Source organism: Barbus barbus, assembly GCF_936440315.1.
Source record: "Barbus barbus genome assembly, chromosome: 14".
Lineage (NCBI taxonomy): Eukaryota > Metazoa > Chordata > Actinopteri > Cypriniformes > Cyprinidae > Barbus > Barbus barbus.
The window spans coordinates 20,064,415-20,085,179 of record NC_136742.1 but is presented as its reverse complement, the minus strand read 5'-3'; the positions used below and the strand labels follow the sequence as shown (position 1 = coordinate 20,085,179).

The following is a 20,765-nucleotide window of genomic DNA, read 5'->3' as shown; positions in this document are numbered from 1 at the left end:
AGCTCATTTATTTATTTATATCGAATTATGTATAAATCTCAATTTCGAAACATTTACCCTTATGACTGGTTTTGTGGTCCAGGGTCACATACATATAATCGCATCCAAAATAAAAGTTTTTGTTTATAGAATATATGTGTGTAAAGACACACACATACAGTATATATATTGAAAATATTTACATGTATTTATTTATATTTTATTTGATTTACATGTATATATTTATATTCATAAAATGTATATTATATATAAATACATTTAATATTTAAACACAACATATGTTTCTTAAATATATACATGCACGTGTGTGTATTTATGTATGTATATATACACACAAACACACACACACACACACACACATATTATTTACACAATTTTTAATTAATCATGGTTAAATGTTGCCCAGATATACATATATATATATATATATATATATATATATATATATATATATATATATATATATATATATGTATAATTATATAGTAATTTTAACAATAAATTACAATAATTAATATTATTGAAATTATGTAATACTGTATATTAAATGAAAATTGAATGCTAAATAATTGTTTGTCTCTTGACTAACAATAGTTTTAGATGCATCAGTGAAAAAGGAAAGTCGGTTTTAAAGAATGATGAGAATAAATAAAAATTAAAGTCTTTATGTTAAAGTACATATGGCACAAAGGGTCACAAAGTACCTCAGGACACGGTCTGATGCCTGGTTGGACTTGGAGCTGTCGCAGGGGTGATGTTTCTCCTGAACCTTTGCCATCTTCTCAGCGGCGGCTAAGGGACATCCCGAGAGACTGCAACAGCAGCAGAGCAATTTATGTAGTGTTAACATTACGTTACAAGCAGCATGTAAGGGCACACACACATACACACTCCCAAACGCACACACACACGCCCTAGTAGATAGCAGAAGTTGAAGAACAAAGTGAGATATGAGGGAATGTATAATACCAGCATATGGAGACAAGTCTGTCAGAGAGAATAGTCCGACTTTATGACATTCTCTCAATACAGTCTTCCAACGTGTTTGTAAAATCCTGGTACGCGTGTGTGTGGTACATGGGGATATTTATGTATGAATTATGCATTTCATGTGGCCTAGTTCTATAGTATGAAGGCAAAGCTTTGCAGATATCTGCTGGGCATTTCTGGCTGGCTGGCTTCAGAAAGCTCCTCACAGCGAGATACCGCAGTCATTTCAGAGAGACACACTACAGCAAACTGAGCTTCAGAACATCCAGCTACGCTCCCTTGCTCTCCTTTTTTTCTCCTTTCTCTCTTGCTCTCTTTTTCCCTCGTTGTTTCTTCCTCTCATTAATCTATCTTCTTCTCCGTTTGTTTATCCCTCATTTCTGTCTCATTTCTCTCATTTTTCTGTTGCTTTCTCTCTCTCTCTCTCTCTCTACGTAATCCTTTGTATAGCTGGGAACTGTCTTCTTATCGTCTGCAATTTTTGTATTGTTTTCTGGTTATACGGAAACCATTCAGTCATTATCAAAAAATGAGACAAAAATACAAGCATAAACCCCACGCTCTGCAATTTCAGAAACACATAAAGCATATAAGTACAAGTGCATTTAAAGGAATGGAATTTGAAATAGTGAGTGAGTGCTGACTGACAGACAGAAGGACGGCTGTCACTATGCTGAGTTACCATGACAACCATGCAATGAGGAATGTGTAGACAAACCATATACTGTACAAGGTTGTTATATTCCCTTATTATACATTTTGTTTTCTTCAGCTCAACCCTTCTAATAGTGTGTGTGTGTGTGTGTGTGCTTGTCCCATAGGAGCTGTTCCATATAACATGGCCTGCAGCAACTTCGGGTGGAGACTGCATCTGTCTGAATGTACACCATATGCACATGGAGGCACATCTTAGTGTAAGTCTGTGACTTTTTGTAGAGCTCTCATTCTTAAGGAAATCTTAATTTGCAGAGGCCAAATTCTCATATTCATCTTGTAAAAAAAAAAAATATATATATATATTATATATATTTAAACAGTTATATAAGTAAAGGTTATATTTTTATTATTATTAGGACGTATAATACATACATACATATATATATACAGTCATGGCCAAAAATATCGGCACTCTTGGTAAATATGATCAAAGATGGCTGTGAAAATTAATCTGCATTGTTAATCCTTTTGATCTTTTATTTTAAAAATTCTCAAAAATCTAACCTTTCATTGGATAATAACAATTTAAAATGGGGGGAAATATCATTATGAAATAAATGTTTTTCTCTAATACACATTGGCCACAATTAACGGCACCCTTTTATTCAATACTTTCGATACAAAACCTCCATTTGCCAAAATAGTATAGGAGTTTTCTCCTATAATGCCTGATGAGGTTAGAGAACACCTGACAAGAGATCAGAGAACATTCCTTCGTCCAGAATCTCTCCAGACCCTTTAGATTCCCAGCTCCATGTTGGTGCTTCTTCTCTTCAGTTCACCCCACTCATTTTCTACAGGGTTCAGGTCAGAGGACTGGAATGGTCATAGCAGAAGCTTGGTTTTGTGCTCAGTGACCCATTTTTGTGTTGTTTTTGAGGTTTGTGTTTGGATTATTGTCCGGTTGGAAGATCCAAACATGGCCCATTATAAGATTTCTAACAGAGTCAGTCACTTATTGATTTTTTATCTGTTGGTATTTGATAGAATCCACGATGCCATGTGTCTAAACAAGATGTCCAGGACATCCAGCAGAAATATAGGCCCACAACATCAAAAATACAGGAGTATATTTTATTGTACACATGGGGTACTTTTTATCCCTGTGTTCACCAAACCCATCTTGAGTGTTTGCTGCTAAAAAGCAAATTTTTTAGTTTCATCTGACCATAGCAGCCAGTCCCATTTGAAGTTCCAGTCGTGTCTGATAACTGAATATGCTGGAGTTTGTTTTTGGATGAGCTAGGAGAACTTTTCTTGAAACCCTCCCAAACAACATGTGGTGATGTAGGTGCTGTTTAACAATTTGTTTTTAAGGTTTTCTAACAACGAGACTCAACTGTTTTCTGCAATTCTCCAGCTGTGTTCCTTGGAGAGTCTTTAGCCACTCAAACTCTCCTCCTCACCGTGCATTAGGACGATATAGACACACGTCCTCTTCCAGGCAGTTTCGTAACATTTTCTGTTGATTGGAAATTATGAATTATTGCCCTGATGGTGGAAATGGGAATGTTCACTGCTCTAGCTCTTTTCTTAAAGCCACTTAACTAATTTGTGAAGCTCAATTATCTTTTGCTGCACATCAGAAATATATTCAGTTTTTTCTCATTGTGATGGATGATTAAGGGAATTTGGGCTTTGTTTTCCCTCCTATTTACATTTCTGTGAAACAGGAAGCCATGGCTGGATAATTTCATGTTCATAATCACCCTGGAGAGCTCAAAATTGTGAATATGAATGGGAATATCCTTCAGAGATATTTTACTCATAAGAATTTCTAGGGGTGCCAATAATTGTGTCCAAGGTGTATTTGAAAAAAAAACATTTGTTTCATAATATATCATGTAAAATAATATAAAATATCATGATATTTCCCCCTATTTTAAATTCTTATTATCCAATAAAAGGTTAGATTTTTGTGAATTTTTAAAATAAAAGATCAAAAGGATTAACAATGCAGATTAATTTTCACAGCCTTCTTTGATCATATTTACCAAGGGTGCCGATACTTTTGTCCATGACTGTATATATATATATATATATATATTTATATTAGTGCTGTCAAATGATTAATCATGATAAACCGCATCTAAAATAAACACTTTTTTTTTACATAATATAATTGCGATTAATCGTTTGACAGCACTAATATATGTGGAACGTGGGTTTTGTTTCACATTCATGTCTTTTATTTTGGAGTTTAGTCATGGACCCTGATTGTGTCATGCTTCCCTTACCCTCATGGATTCATGCTATTGGTTCCTTTGTTCATTGTGTCATGTTCTGATTGGTAGTCTTAATCATGTGTCCTGTCTCTCATTGGTTGGTTCTTGTCATGTGACTGGTATTGTTTGATATAAGTAGCCATCATGTTGCCATTGTCTCTCGTCGTGTAATGATGTTGTAACCTGCTGTTGGTGAGTCTAGTCTGTTCATGCCAAGTCTAGTCAAGTCTTCGTTCGTTTGTTTGGATCTTGGATTACATTAATTATATATATACATATGTTATATATATAACATATAATTAAATATTAAATTGAATTATTCATTAGAATTACACATTTGCTTTTAATTTTAAGATTTTTCAATAGTTTCCATAGTGATACCAATTTCTCTAGCTTCTTATATATAAAATTATTATTATAAAATTTAGTTTAATAATTTGTTTACACACACACACACACACACACACACACACATACACACACACACTATACAGTAAATATGTTGTGTGTGTATATACTAATATATGCATTATCATTATATACAGTATCAATTAAATTTAATTAAATATGAATATATAATATAAATAAATATTTATAAATAAAATATTAGTTATAAATAAAAATATTTAATAATAAAATATTTTATATTATGATCTTATTTATACATTTTAAGGTTTCAAAAGTTCACCAAGTCCCTTGTTCCATGTGGGAATAGAATCCTGAATCTCCACTCTGCATGTCAAAAGTGCTAATGTCCAAATAAAATATTTGAGCCTGGAGCTATGTGTTTCTACGATCCAGCCGAGCTCAGCACAACACAAACAAATCAGTCCCTCTTCTCCTTCCTGAAAGCAAGGCTCCATCTAAAACTACGCATTCTTCTTATTCCCTATATAAAGTGTGTAAAAAGACTGGAACATCAGTCCCCACAGTGGCGCCAGTTTCTTCTCTCCACGTTCCTTCCAGCCACTCACCTGCGGTGGGAGTTCCTGTTGCTATTTACATGGCCGCGTCCCGAGCAGCCAGGCGTGGGGCACTTTAGAACATTCTCATACATTGCAAGAACTTGGACAAACAGAGAGGAGAGGGCGAGAGAAGGTTAGGAGGATCCAGAGTGAGTATGAAAGCCTTGTGTTCCATTAAGCTGAATGGGCTAAGTGACAACAGCATGCACATGCTCCTAAGAAACGTTCCAGCTGAAATCAGTTAATCATAAAGTTAATCACGGCCACACCATATGGTGAAAGAAGAATCTAGGCATGCAATGTATTAATGGCATGCACGTTGTGTGAAAGCATTGGTGTATGAGGAAAAGAAAGCACTCTTCAATAAAAACTGATTTATTTTTAGTGAATTAAATGAGTCTAGCCACTAGGTTGTCTATGACACATCCTGCAGCGCTACATCTCTGGGCCTGCAGTAAACTGACTCATCAGAGCCTGCCTGTGGCATGATCCTCATCCAATTAGAGGTGTGACTGGAGGTAGTGAGGAAAAAGCTGCTTTGCGCCTGAGAGATCAATGCAGCCTTATTGAGAAACAGGCTAAAATTACTCATAAGCAGAGGTTGGTCGTACGAGAAAGTGTGCCACCGCTTCGGGTGGTGGAGGAAATGTGCTCATATGCATTACAGAATAGAGAGGTAAAACATGCCCACAGCACAGACGGCACGTAGCAAACACGTATGGTGACCAATGTGCAAATGGCTGTAGATATTCGGCTTACTTTCTGGTGGCACGCGGTCTTTGTGAGGGCAGCCGGACAAGCTTCGATGGTGAGGATAGAGTCCAGTTACGTGCCCCGTGCCATCACAACCAGGGGTTGGACACTTGCTTTCTTTTTTCTCACCCCTTGAGTCTGTAAGCAAAGACAGTTATTGGCATATCCTGTTACAGGCACAGTAAGAAAATCCCATTAACTTGCTGGATTCTTTGGGATAACATTTATGCTCCGGTTACAGCTATTTTCAAACACTGTCTGTTTGCTTTGAAATTGGACACTGGATAAAGAATATAGCTTGAATGAGACTTGTGGCTGAGATTGTATTGGATTGTAATTCAGAAACATTTAACAGTCACGGCACAGAGGAATTTCATCAGTCGGACAATAAAAAAAGATTTACATCTTTAATTTCAATTGATTGTCTATTTATTCCCTGATATGTAGATTGTGTTTTTTAATATATATTCTCATTAAAATGCAAATCCACAAGGAATAATTGACGATGGGCTGTTGAATTATTAGACATTAATGCACACCCGAGTGCATTATTTCCTAACAATTCAACGGACTGGAGTCAATTATTCCGCTTATACTATGGTTACCAAACACTAATAAAAGCCTATCAGGAAAATTTTATAGTTCAATAATTTTATGATGGAGTTTTCTGTACTAGTGACAATTGTAGATCTAATGGCAACTAATGAATAATATAATAGAATATAAATATAATAAAACAGCACTTCCAACATATGTACAAATCAGTGGGTGATTATCGTATCTCCACCATCCGAAACGGTTTCATAAAGATGAAATTTACAACTGTACGCGCTGAGAAAGAAAAGCTGATTTACAATCACCTTACAGTATGAAAAGTAAGAATCACATAAAATGAGACAATCATTGTGAGGAAATAGGAATCTGAGTCTTTACATTATACTTATAAATGTATCAATGATTTCATCTCATGCCATTTTATTCTACAAAAGATATTTTACTCCAGGTTAAGGTGTTCATGTGTGCTATTTATATTAAATACATGCAACCAATTCAGAATCCTGCTGTTAAATAGGTTAAAGTTTCCACCATAACAGTTTCCCAATTTTATCTTGCAAATGAAAACCCAGCATAGCTTCTACCACGAGACCAGAAAGGAAAAACCAGCAAACAGCAGTTTTGTGGATGCATTTATCAATACATGCATTCTCTGTTATTCAAACCGGTTTAGCTAAGTGAACACATTTGGTATATCTTCCCTCTTTTATTAGCCAAAAATAACTGCTGTAGAACTCCACAAGCATGCAATAATAATGCTCCCTGTCAGTCAGAACAGCGAGATCACTCGAAATATTTAATAACGACGCTCCAATAATTAGCGCCAAGAATAGTTTCTGGAGACGAGGTGTGAAATCATGGTGTAATTCTATAATTACACGACCCTCTGACTTGCTGTGGTCGTGCACTGAAAACAACAGCAAACTGCTCTAAGATAGGAAGCACAGAGACGCTCTCTTTAATGGAAAACATAGTCCAAATTGAGCAAATGGAAGGAAATGAAACATACAAAGCAGTTCCATCTGAGCAGAGACAAATGATGAACCTTTTAAAGTACCAGATAGGAAGAGCTGTTAGGTTGTGTAACCAGAGGTGACCTGAGGAACATCAACACTGAAACGTACATTTGTTAAATGTGATATTGATATGCTCCTGTAGTTTCTGATTGCTAATATCTGGATATATCAGAGGAGATGGCTCATTCCCAAAGGTAGTGGGTATGGATTGGGAAGGATCTGAGGTAATAAACCATGTATGGGATCCAAGGGATGAGATATGCTTTCTTAACGGGCCATGCAGATTGCCATTACTCATGACTGACAAGGTAAGTCTCTGATGTTACCATGTCAGCCTATTTTAGCAGCATAAGCTGTTGTCATTATTGAAGTTGCTACCAGGGTGACCTGAGTATTTAAAACAAGCCCCAAAAATGTTGCCGTCTCACCAAAGTGACTCCATAGTGATCAATGTCATCGGCACAATGTGTGACAGAATGTTAAGTGACCCAAGACACTGGGGAACAAATGCCGCAACAGCTTTCAGGACGAGAAAATGATATTCATATTCAAAAAAATCTCTGTTTGTGCAAGTATGCTTCTTTATGGAAACTTGATTCCACCTCAGAGAAAATTGTTTACAGTTAACTGTGCAAAATGTTTAAAGTAACAAACAAAAAGTCACACTTGAATATATAAAGTCGCATTTACGAGAAATAAATTCACATTGTGATGTTTACTGAGAAATAACACAAGTAGAAGGAATTAGGCCGCATTTGTGAGATATAATGCCACATTGTGAGATTTAAAGTCACAACTACCAAAAATAAAGAAGTAAATAGGATAGTACTGACTTTATATATCACAAGTGTGACAGAGTAAAAAAAATAAAACTGGTAATTGTAAGAAAATGTTTCAGAATAAGTAAGAAAATGTCACACTGGAATATATAAAGTCACATTTGTGGGAAAGAAAGTCACAATTGTGAAATATAATATCACATAAAGGCACATTTACCAAAAATAAAGAAATAAAATAAGAAAATTCTGACTTTTATCTCACAGTTGTGACTTTATAAGTTTCCTCAGTGGCAGAATATGGCTTACATATTCTGTATAATGAAGAGGAACTATCTACTGAAATCTCTGCTGAAATGCAAAATCTCATTAGAAGTTTTATTTTTACCTTTAGGGTAATATGCTCTTTTTGCGCCATCATGATGGAGTCGGGCCTTGCGTTCTTCTGCACTGCTGCTCTGCCTTGGGCTGTGCTCTCCATGAAGGCGCTGATTGTCCCTCCGAGCCACCATCTGTTCTGATGCCATTCTGTCTCGCATAACCTTGGCACGCTCGGATTCCAGAGCAATGGCCTTTTCCAACAGCGACAGGTTGCCTTTAGTCATGTCAAAAGCTTCATCGGAACGCTCGGAGGCCACTGACGTAGTGTCCTCATCCCCTTCCTGGGCGCAGCTAGAGGGGTAGCCTCTTGAAGCAGGGCTGAGCTGCTCCTCCAGTTTCATCAGATTGACCATGTCTGAGTAGTTCCTCTCAAGGGGTCTGTGCTGGTCCATCTGGCAGCTGTCGTACCTGGGCATGTGATGCATTGGAGGCTGCTGCTGCTGCTGATGCTGATGCTGATGCTGATGCTGATGCTGATGTTGATGCTGATGCTGATGCTCCACCTGGTGCTGCACTTGGTCCTCCATCGTAGACCGCTCGGGCGTTTGGGTCTCACTGAGTTTGCGGGCCAAGTCGAAGCACTGGTTGCGCAGACACTCCAAGCTACTGAGACACACTTCCTCCTCGCTCTCCTCCGTCTGGCCCCGTCCGTTAGCGTGGCAAGCAGAGCCAGGATCCCCAGACCCGCCGTCTGCGTATCCCTCGTCAGGAAGCACGGCTCCGTGTCCCTGGGCCAGAAGCTTCAGGGAGTCCACGGTCTCACGTACCACATCGCTATCCAAGTCGACGCTCAGCTCTCCCTTATGGCCTCCTTGTTCGCTCCCTTCATCTTCATCCTCGTCGTCATACTCACCTGCACTGTTGGAAGAATTGCTGTTCATCTCTGATTCCGTCATGGCCTGGTAGGCGGCATCCTCTGCGATTTTACCAAGGTTGAGAAGAGACTTGGCCACCAGCTCGTCATAATTCTCATACTCCTCATTGTTAATACTGTTGTTATTGTTATTGTCCTTCTCAACTATTTGATTGGATTTTGATTGTCCACCACTAGAATAATTATTGTCTGAAGAGAAACGAGAAAAAGAGAAAAATTTGTTGGTTAAATGCAAAAAATACAAGGAATTTGATAACACTTTATTTTGATAGTCCACTTTAGACATTTAGACATAGACTGTGAATAACTTTGCAACTATGTCAAATACCAATCTTTAGAGTGTTAGTGGAGAGTCTGTGTCTGAACACTATTCTGATGTTCCTCCAACAGACATTCTACTCACTATAAGTAACTTTGAAAGTACATGTCAACTTATTCTACCAACCCTATGTACTATTACTTGACTAATACGCTATTGAGAGTTAGTTGGCATGTAGTTGCAGATATACTTATAGTTAGTAGAATGTCTAAATAAAAATTTAGTAGATAATCGAAATGAAGTGCAACATTAACATGTAACCTTACAATTACACTTAATTACAATTTACCTTATTAATATTACAATTACTTTACAATTAGTTCACTTCCAGAATTAAAATTTCCTGATAATTTACTTGCTCCCATGCCATCCAAGATGTTTATGTCTTTCTTTCTTCTGTCGAAAAGAAATTAAGGTTTTTGAGGAAAACATTCCAGGATTTTTCTCCATATTGTGGACTTAGAAAATGACCGTTCGTTTCCCTAGATAAGACCCTTATTCCTCAGTTGGGATCATGTAGAGCCCTTTAAGGCATGCATTGAAACTGCAATTTGGACATTCAACCCATTGGTCCCCATTGAAGCCCACTATATGGAGAAAAAACCCGGAATGTTTTCCTGAAAAACCTTAATTTCTTTTTGACTGAGGAGAGAAAGACATGAGCCTCTTGCATGACATGGGGGTGAGTAAATTATCAGGACATTTTTATTCTGGACGTAAACTAATCCTTTAAGATTTTCAAAACCGCTCCAAAAATATATCCTCAAATATGTTGCGCACTAGGGCCTTCCACCCTGTCAGCAGCAAGCGGCTTGTGCGGCATGATAAATTCACAAACGAAATGTCAGTCCTCTCTATAATCTGAAGCGGCCTGAACACTGTCATTATGAAAATGTAACGTCTCATGAACGATAGCATTGATGCAGCAAATCTAAGACAAATGTCACGCCAGGGTTTCACGTACAGCTCAATGACACAGGTACAAATTGATTTAAATAATCAAATGAAATTTAGCAAGATGGTAACTGCCACTATGTCGCTATAATATATATGAGTATTCGGCAAAAGAAACAGATGAATTTTAGAGAAACTGCAATATGGTACATGAATCATCAGGCAGCCTTTTTAAATGTTTCATCAGACATATCCGTGCTCGATAACATGTAAGCAGCACAGGCTGCTCTCAAACCCTCTCAATTGTACTAAAAAGATTTTAGTGTTGCTAGTATTTGGGACAGAGGTGGATGAGACTGCAGGGATAAGCAGCGGATGAGGTGCTGTTTCTGGAGCCAGAAATATCCTCAGGAGGAGCCCATTTTCACCAGGGAGGGGTGGGGGGCTGAATGTATTTGACACCTCCTGGAACGGCGTTGTGCGTGTGTGGAGGGGGGCCAAAGTTAATAACTCAGAGAGCCTCCTCTCTCTATTACTCTGGAAGCACTGTCACAAGCGATTGAGGACACCAGAGAATGAGGGTGAGACGCATACTAAGGAAGCAGTCACATCTGCTTTCCCTCAATTTCGAAAGGGATTGTTCCATGCTGTAAAATTTACATTAATTAGGTTGGCGAAGGCCGGCCATTCTCGGCAGGGTGTATGTAGATTTCATTCTGATTCAGCAAATTACACATACTGTATGACTTGAAACTAAAACAGGCAATTTAAGAAATAAAACATTGACTTTAATAACTGCATATTCTGTCAATTATACTCTGAAATGTCAATTGACCCACAAATAAGCTGCCCTTGATTCATATTTCACGAGGCATTCTGTGTCAGAGCAACTACATGTCTGTAGATTCTAAACATTACATTTACTGTCATTTTCCAGAGTGTTTGTATAACCAAGGAAAAACATTTAGAGCTTCTCTGAAAAATCTTGTAATAACATGAATAGAATATTCTTTCAACATTATCAGACTTGATACATTTTTACCATTAAAAAACAAACAACAACAAAAAAACATATCCATGAGTTAATGAATCAAGTGAGAAATGTCTTTAGAATATGCTTAAAAATAATATGATATTTTAATTATTCAAACATTGTTCCATAACTATGAAAACATTCTGGAGATTCTGGAGAACGTTAGCAGAATATGCAATCAATATGAGAAGCCTTACCTTGCTGATGACTCTGATTTTCATAGTATTCCTCTACTTCATGCTCATCTTCATCATCATCCTCTTCATCATCTTCCTGCTCTTCATCATCCCCATCTTCCTCCACCACTTCATCATCTTCTTCTACCTCTTCCTCCATTTGCTCTATCTCCTCTACCTCCTCTCTCTCAACCTCTCCATCTTCCTCTTCCTCATCCTCTTCTTCCTCTCCCGGTTCCTCATTGTCATCTGAGCACTCCTCTTCTTCATCATCCCCGTCCTCTTCCCCTTCCTCCTCCTCTTCTTCCACTTCCTCTACTTCTTCCTGTTCCCTCTCCTCTCCCTCCTCCATGGCCTCATAGCTTTCATACATGGTGGGCTCTCCATCAGCCATGTTTAGAAATGGACGGCGTTTGGAAGCTGGCTCCTGCGGAGGTTTCTCTTGGGTTTTCCTTTTCTTAGCCAAGGGGCATCCATACACACTGCACAACAAAAAGAAAACAAAAACCAAGAGAATTATGCGCAACAGTTCTGAAAAATTACCTTGAATCTGTGAAGAGTGTCTGTGCCAAAGCGCAGCCCTCAGAGATAAGCAGTATTAGAATTGTTTAAGACATAACAAAGCATTAATAACCACTGGCACATTTATTCATGTAAATGCGTGTGCTGCTTGAACTCTGGTCCCACAAGACAGTGCTATTCCTAAACCGCCAAGACTCGTTTATGAGAATCATCCTCCAAAATATAAACAAGGCAAAACTCATTCTAGCCTTAGCCCTCAATTATACAAATCCCATAATAATCATTAGGTTTTCAGAAATTCCACTTTAATTTCACTAAAACAGCATGTGCAGTTATATTTGGTTTGAATGTGGCATCCTTTGAATTAATTAATCAGTTTTCATACAAAAAAGGTTTATTTGTGGCTTTATGATGAAGGTTGACCCCCAGGCTTATATACCTAAACAATACATTTGAGTAACAACAAAAAAAAAAAGGTTGAGTTTTTGACTAATTCAATGATGTATAATCTATGAAAATGTGTAATATGTGAGAAAGCTTTGTTGCTGAACATAATCTGGCTCCTGGGGACAATTATTACTGAACTGCAAAAAAAAAAACTAAATAAAAAAATCTTTAATGCATTGAGTTCTCTTTTTTTTATTTGCTATGAATATCAGAAACAAATTCAAATATATATTTACATATATTTATATATCTGATACTGTGATTTTGAGCTATTACAAGGACGAAAGAACATTGAGGGTTTTTTTAAAAGTGTATTTCTGATTGCTAATACTTTTATTCATTTAACCTTAATCCTCAAGCTTCCTTTAGGTCATAACCTCAAACCTTCAGCTCAGTTAACAACTGGGAGTTGAGATTCACAGTAGAGTGAGGCTTTGTAGATAAACTGGGTTGCCTAGAATCAGAAAAACAAGCCACACACTCTCTCACACACACACACACACACACACATTTTGAATGATGAGAGGACAATCAAAACGTGAGCTGTGTTTTTATAACCTGTTCTTGTGGCTCTTGTGCTTGGTCAGGACTCATCGGACTGTGAAACGTTCTAAATTCAGATCCTTTTGCAGGCAGTTATCTTTCTCATCCTCAGATACTGCCTTAACGTGCACTGTAAAAAAGTCATGTGAAATCTACAGTGATGTACTGTGTTAGTGCACAGGAAATTACTGTATAGAAGTTCACAGTACTATACTGTATATTCAGTCTAAGTATCCGTAAAAAGGGAAGTATTGTAAAATTCACAGTAAACAAGAATGCCCTGTAGAGAATCACAGTAGCAAGAAAGGGCTTATATAAAATCACAGTTAACTGCTAATGTCCTGTGGAAAATCACAATAACTATTTGTACTGTAGAAAACACAGTAGCCTATTATGTGCTGTACAAATTGACAACACATAGCACTGGAAGCAGGGCTGCCAGCCAATTACCCTGATCTTGTTGATATTCTGTTACATATTCTTTAATAACACATCAACAAAAATCTTAAGAAGACCAAGAGGACACATCTATAGCAAAATGTGAAGAAACATTCATTTAAAGGTTTTCCAATGACCAGCAGAAATGTGAAAGTATTTTTTTTTCTCCTCACCTTAAAGCTTTGCTTTTCTTCTATTTCGTTGTACTTGTATACAATAAAGATATTCATTCATTCATTTAGTTTCAGTGCCTGTACAAAATATACATCACCGATAAGGTGTCCACTGAATCTCGCCTTTTAATATCTGCGTTTTACTAAATTATTACTTGATGTAATCAGCGTAAAAATAGCTGACAATCAGTGGAGCAAAGCTGCGTTTTGGCCGCCAGGTGGGCGTTCCTATAAGGGTGTGACGTCATGTGAAAACTATCAATTGATCCAAATGTTTCTTATTTTGTTTGATACAGCCAAACAACATGTAAGATACCCTGGTGTCATTATACTGTGGCATCTTTCATTTCTTGTTAATTTTGCCAATGGTAATTAAGGAAATTATAATTAACATTTGCTCCATGAATATGTGGAACTTAAGGAACACAATATTATTGAAACATGAATTGAAATGAGAACAGCCTCCTTGTATATTCAGATCGTCTGGGCTGTGATCTCATAATTCGCCACACCGTTAAACCATTGCCACAGGCATGCTTGGAAGGATACGCGTTAACAGTCAAAATCCGGTAAAAGATGTTGTGGTGTGTTCTGCCGAATGTTCAGCAGGTCATCCCTGGTAAAACTGATCGTATTTGAGTAACAAAAAACAGGAAAAACAAACAAAAACAGTACAAACACTGAAGAGCAATGCACAGTAGTTGCCATCTACATCTTCTTTTAGGTTCCTTGTCAGGATTAATCCTGAATCCAGCAAGTGCAGTAGCACGGTCCAGACAAGCAGGAAAAGTGGGGAAAAAGGTCAAGTGTAAGACCTCATATATGAACCCACGTGTTGTTGCCTTTATGAGAGACTTCACCAACTTTGACTGGCAAAATAACTAGATAAAGGTGAGATTCTGATAGCATGCTGGTCTTTTAATAATGTCTTCTAATGGAATTTGTTCATTAAGAGTTTATATTTCTCCCAAACAGTTTTTAGTTGAACTACTTTCCTCTGAAGAAATAGCCTTTTTGAATTGAATGGTACTGGCATTAGAAATTGTATAATAAATTGTAATGTGCAAACTGTAACCTGTATAACCATGCTAGCAGTTGTCTAATGTCTTGCCTTTTTCCTCTCTTCTCCTCTGAAGGTGGCATAATTTTGGTACACATGTTGGAAGGAAGCCACTAATGATACCCCAAACTGGGAAAGAACCTCAGCTGAAGCTGCACTTTGTTTTGGCCTTCCCACGGTTTTTTTTTTTTTGTAAAATTAAACAGTCTTGTTTGAACTCTCTTCTCCCATCTCTTGTTGCCTTGTTTTGTGTTAGTTTACACCTGTCCTCACCTAGGGATATGTGACATCATTTTACAGTTAAAACAGTATTGCAATAAAAAGTGCTTGGAACTTGCTGTTATTTTACAGTTACAATGTTGCTACTGTAATTGAAGACACAGTGAGAATACAGTTATTTAATCTACAGGAAACATTTTTTGAATGTTATCAACTATTGTCACAGTAAGTTACTTGTCACTAGCTACCAGTTAATTACTGTAGTTGTTTTCTACAGTAAGTTACTTGACACTTGCTCACAGTTAATTACTGTAGTTGTTTTCTACACTAAGTTACATGTCACTTGCTGCCAGTTCATTACTGTAGTTGTTTTCTACAGTAAGTTACTTGACACTTGCTCACAGTTAATTACTGTAGTTGTTTTCTACAGTAAGTTACTTGACACTTGCTCACAGTTAATTACTGTAGTTGTTTTCTACTGTAAGTTACATGTCACTTGCTGCCAGTTAATTACTGTAGTTGTTTTGTACAGTAAGTTACTTGTCACTTGCTGCCAGTTAATTGCTGCAGTTGTTTTCTACAGTAAGTTACATGTCACTTGCTGCCAGTTAATTACTGTAGTTGTTTTCTACAGTAAGTTACTTGACACTTGCTGCCAGTTAATTACTGCAGTTGTTTTCTACAGTAAGTTACATGTCACTTGCTGCCAGTTAATTACTGTAGTTGTTTTCTACAGTAAGTTACTTGACACTTGCTCACAGTTAATTACTGTAGTTGTTTTCTACACTAAGTTACATGTCACTTGCTGCCAGTTAATTACTGCAGTTGTTTTCTACAGTAAGTTACTTGTCACTTGCTGCCAGTTAATTACTGTAGTTGTTTTCTACAGTAAGTTACGTCATTTGCTGCCAGTTAATTACTGCAGTTGTTTTCTACAGTAAGTTACTTGACACTTGCTCACAGTTAATTACTGTAGTTGTGTTCTACAGTAAGTTGCATGTCACTTGCTGCCAGTTAATTACTGCAGTTGTTTTCTACAGTAAGTTACATGTCACTTGCTGCCAGTTAATTACTGTAGTTGTGTTCTACAGTAAGTTACTTGTCACTTGCTGCCAGTTAATTGCTGCAGTTGTTTTCTACAGTAAGTTACTTGACACTTGCTCACAGTTAATTACTGTGCTTTTATACAGTAAGTAACTTGTCACTTGCTGCCAGTTAATTACTGTGAATTTCACAGTCAGTTTCTTACAGTGTGCACTAACCAGAAAATGTGGAGCAAAGGTTGCTGGAAATAAAGATTTGTATGCGACTTATAATACTGTATAACCAACAAGGGTTTGGCCTGAAAAAATTGCATGGAAATCAAGTTTAAAACAATAATGTACCATACTTGTTACAATTATGATTATAATACACCTGGGGTTGGTATCAGTCACATCATGGTATTTTAATTTTGGATAAGTAAAATACTAATTTTTCAAATGTGAGCAATATATCAGTATTACAAATAAGTAAAATGTAAAGATTAAAGCAAATCCAGTCCTTAAACTCTGCACTGTAATAATCATTAATTACTAGGGCTGGGTAAAAAAAATATAGATTTCTCGATTTTTATAAATTCTCATCTTTACGAAACAATATCGATTCTTAAATCCCATGATAATCCCATCGATTAGTCTAACCTGTAGCGCACATCCCATAGAATAAATCGTAATAAGCTTTGTGCTTTGTTACTTTTGATATGAAACAAAACCTCAGATTTCTTACCATTTTATTACTGTATTCAAACAATAAATACCGTTTTGGCACTGTTTAATGTGGAGTGTCAGATCGCTATAGCGGCAGCGCATAGCTCACGTGAACTGATCATCTCCTCCACTTTAATACCAGTTTCAGCACAAAAAAAATATGAATAAACATCTGAAGGTATGTTAAAAGAAAGAGTACAATTAACCAAAATCCATATCCTGTCATGTATTCAGTAAATTAGTGTTTCGACCGTGGAAAGATGTCAATATAACAGCTTGTAAACAATGTCAGATAACGTCACATTTACATCAGAAACAAACTATTCGGTGACCATAAAGTTGTTAGTCAGCTTGAAAAAAGAACTCTAGAGAGGAGCATTTTGCTAAATATATGCACCATATAACATGAATAAATCCGTCAACTTTTTAGTCATCATTTAAATGTGTATGTTTAAAAAAAATGAATTGGAGTAGAAATAGTTATATAATTATTATTATAAAAACTTAATTGTTAATTTTAACCTTCAGTAGTACCAACTGACTCTATATTTTAGTTGAGAGATTTGGCATGTACTATACCTGATGTATATCTAGAATAATTGATATTGAACTGAATTGAATCGAATCGGAAATCAAATCGAATCGAAAGCTTGTGAGTTAGAATGAAATCGAATCATGAAATGTATGTCAAAGCCCAGCCCTATTAATTACTCTTTTACAGTAGTAATAATAACCATGGTAACAATTACATATTCTCTACTCTGTCCTAAAAGTCCATAAATTCCCATTTTTCAACCTCATAACCCTTCAACGCATCAGTCGGCCTGTTGGTGTGAGGAGCCCATTTTCTCTTTATTGTTTTATTGTTTGAAGCAGGTGCTGGTTATAGAGGCTGTGCTTCTATGCGATGGTGTGTTGTGCGGGCAGGCAGCCAGCGTCGTCTGTGTGGGTGAGAGCGTTTAGCGAACGCCTCGGAATGACCTTGGACACCTTCGCGTTTCCCACTGGCAGGCCACGCCAATTAAAATTCCACAGGTAATTAAACCACATTTGAATACGGGAGCGGCGGAGGCAGGCGTTTGAGTGGGACTAAGGTAATTATGGCCCAGAGAGAGAGAGAGACTGCGAGAGAGAGAGATCTGCGAGCCTTTCAGAACTGCCGGGAGAAATAATGACTTCAGTCAGACAGCTCCTGGTGGACAAATCCTCTGATGAACTTGACTACCAGCAATGGCCAGAATATTAGCCCAGACCTGCTCCGTTTGATCATTTCCACAGCAACTGTCATAATAACGCTGCAAATATTGCTCTCAAAGTGGCAGAATGATGAACGAGAATAATTTCTCCGTCTGTTTCTAAAAACATGCGATTATTTTTTAATTAAAAGTCTTCAAATAGTCATTCTGTTACAATGAGGGACCTCAGATTAGCCAGCAGAAATGCTCTTTGGTTTTAATTGGCCCGAATACCAAGAGCACGTTCAGGCTGAGGTCTGTTGTGTATTCTGGCAGCTGTGGCACCAGGTACGTTCTCGCAGAGCGGGACACTATAGGTCCGTGGAGGCGAATTCAGCAGCTACAGCTGGCTGTTCGTGTTCGAGTTGCCATAGGAGCGTGCGGCTCCTCTGCGCTCCTACACTGCAGCATCCACAGGCATGCGTGGCAAGGCACTCTCACCATGGTGATCTCCCCCTCAGGAGTGGGATTTGCCATTTGAGCAGACAGACAGAGTGAGAAAGAGAGAGAGAGAGTGAGAGAGAGAGATCAGTGATTCTGAGCCTGACAGACATCTCCCTGCTAGCCTCCCTTCATTCTGCACCCTCCCAAAAAGCAGAACAAAGGAGGTGCTGGTGTAGTGCATTCTGCAGGGCTCTTTCTGTCTCTGCAGCTCAGTTGCCTTCTCTGTCACTGCGGAGCCCGGTCCCCCTCTGCCTAAAAACACGCCGTACAATAACACTACCACACACACCGAGAGGCTGTTTGCGGTGATTATGTCCTTGGCGGTTCAATTTACCACAGAGGCTCGTCAAGTCTGACCCTGGAGCGGGGTTTTACATCTCGTCATGGTCTTCGGAGGCATAATTCTGCCATTCACACAGGTTTGGATCTATGTGAGATTTCAGATGTGATGCAGACAGAGGGAAACTCTGTACTGGGTGTTGACTACAGGATTTATCCAATGGCAAAAGCAGCTCTCTAAGTAATAAAGATGGGTTGCATGGGTAAAGATCACACAGATGCACGGATACACACATCAGAAACTTATGTGTGCATAGCAAACTTGGGTCTGTCTAAAATAGCCAGGGAAAATGTATGAATTTTGAGCAAAAATTGCAGTGCAAGTAATAGGCGAAAGTGCAACTGGATTTCTGAAGGATATTTCAAAATATTTTTTTTTCAGTTTCTTCACAAACCATAGCCATTATATTGAAAACACAAAATATCTGACAAAAAAAAGCCAGACTTATTCTAGACACTGAAGAGGGACTTCAGGAGCCTGATCGAGACGGTATGCAGCATATCGCCCGCGGCGACGATCATCGTGTCTGAACCGCTTCCCACATATCGACGAGGACACGAAAGTTTCAGTAGACTGTTTGCTTCAAACGAATGGTTATTGTCATGGTGTAAAGAACAGAAACTGCTCTTTATTAATAATTGGAATCTTTTCTGGGAGCGTCCTAGGCTTTTTTGTGCTGATGGCCTGCACCCCAGCAGAGTCGGAGCGGAACTCCTGTCGGACAACATCTCCAGGACGCTACGCTCCATCTGACTAGTAAGACCATTCTCAAATAACTGCTATGATGACTTTTGTTCTACCCACTTAAAAGATAGAAGTACTTGCGTTGTCCAATCTATACAGACTGTGTCTGTTCCCTGAATAGCGAGGTCAAAATATAAATTTAATGCAGGATCTAGAAAAAATCTGATCGTGATTAAACCAGAAAAACGCAAAATAAATGAACAAAAACAATTTTTAAAGCTTGGGCTCCTAAATATTAGATCACTCACACCCAAAGCAGTTATTGTAAATGAAATGATCACAGATAATAATTTTGATGTACTCTGCCTGACTGAAACCTAGCTTAAATCAAATTAATATTTTGGTCTAAATGAGTCTACTCCACCAAGCTACTGTTATAAACATGAGTCCCGTCAGACTGGTCGTGGCGGCGGTGTTGCAACAATATATAGTGATATTCTCAGGAAACAGGATACAGGAGGTTTAACTCATTCGAAATACTTCTGCTTAATGTTGCACTGTTAGATATGCAAAAGAAATCTCGCTTATCTCTTGCTCTGGCTACTGTGTATAGACCGCCAGGGCCATATACAGATTTCCTCTCAGATCTATTAGTTAATGTTGATAAAGTGCTAATTGTCGGAGATTTTAACATTCACATTGATAATACAAATGATGCGTTAGGACTTGCGTTTACTGACCTAATAAACTCTTTTGGAGTCAAGCAAAACGTCACCGGGCCCACTCATCGTTTTAATCATATGCTAGATTTAATTATATCGCATGGAATTGATCTTACCGATATAGATATCGTACCTCAAAGTGATGATGTTACTGATAATTTCCTTGTATCGTGCATGCTGCGTATTACTGATATTAGTTATATGGCTCTGCGTTATCGTCCGGGCAGAACTATTGTTCCAGCCACTAAAGACAGATTCACAAATAACCTGCCTGATTTATCTCAACTGCTCTGTGTACCCATAAATACACATGAACTAGACGAAATGACTAGCAACATGGGCACTATCTTCTCTAATACATTAGAAGCTGTTGCCCCCCTCAAATTGAAAAAAGGTTAGAGAAAAACGTACTGCGCCATGGTACAACAGTTATACCCATTCTCTCAAGAAAGAAACTTGTAATCTTGAGCACAAATGGAGAAAAACTAACTTGGAAGTTTTTAGAATTGCATGGAA

The 20,765-nt window shown here is 37.8% G+C and overlaps 1 protein-coding gene across 1 annotated transcript in view; it reads right to left on the bottom strand.

Moving 5' to 3' along the window:
• The window catches only part of myt1la (myelin transcription factor 1-like, a), a gene marked incomplete at its 5' end in the record, with an annotated part of 46,032 nt that overhangs the window by 14,698 nt on the left and 10,569 nt on the right, over positions 1 to 20,765 (bottom strand). The window contains 5 exons of the mRNA XM_079433486.1: positions 705 to 812; positions 4,907 to 4,997; positions 5,657 to 5,788; positions 8,386 to 9,441; positions 11,696 to 12,156. Of these exons, the coding sequence (XP_079289612.1) occupies positions 705 to 812; positions 4,907 to 4,997; positions 5,657 to 5,788; positions 8,386 to 9,441; positions 11,696 to 12,156 (1,848 nt within the window). The remainder of the gene's footprint in view (positions 1 to 704; positions 813 to 4,906; positions 4,998 to 5,656; positions 5,789 to 8,385; positions 9,442 to 11,695; positions 12,157 to 20,765) is intronic.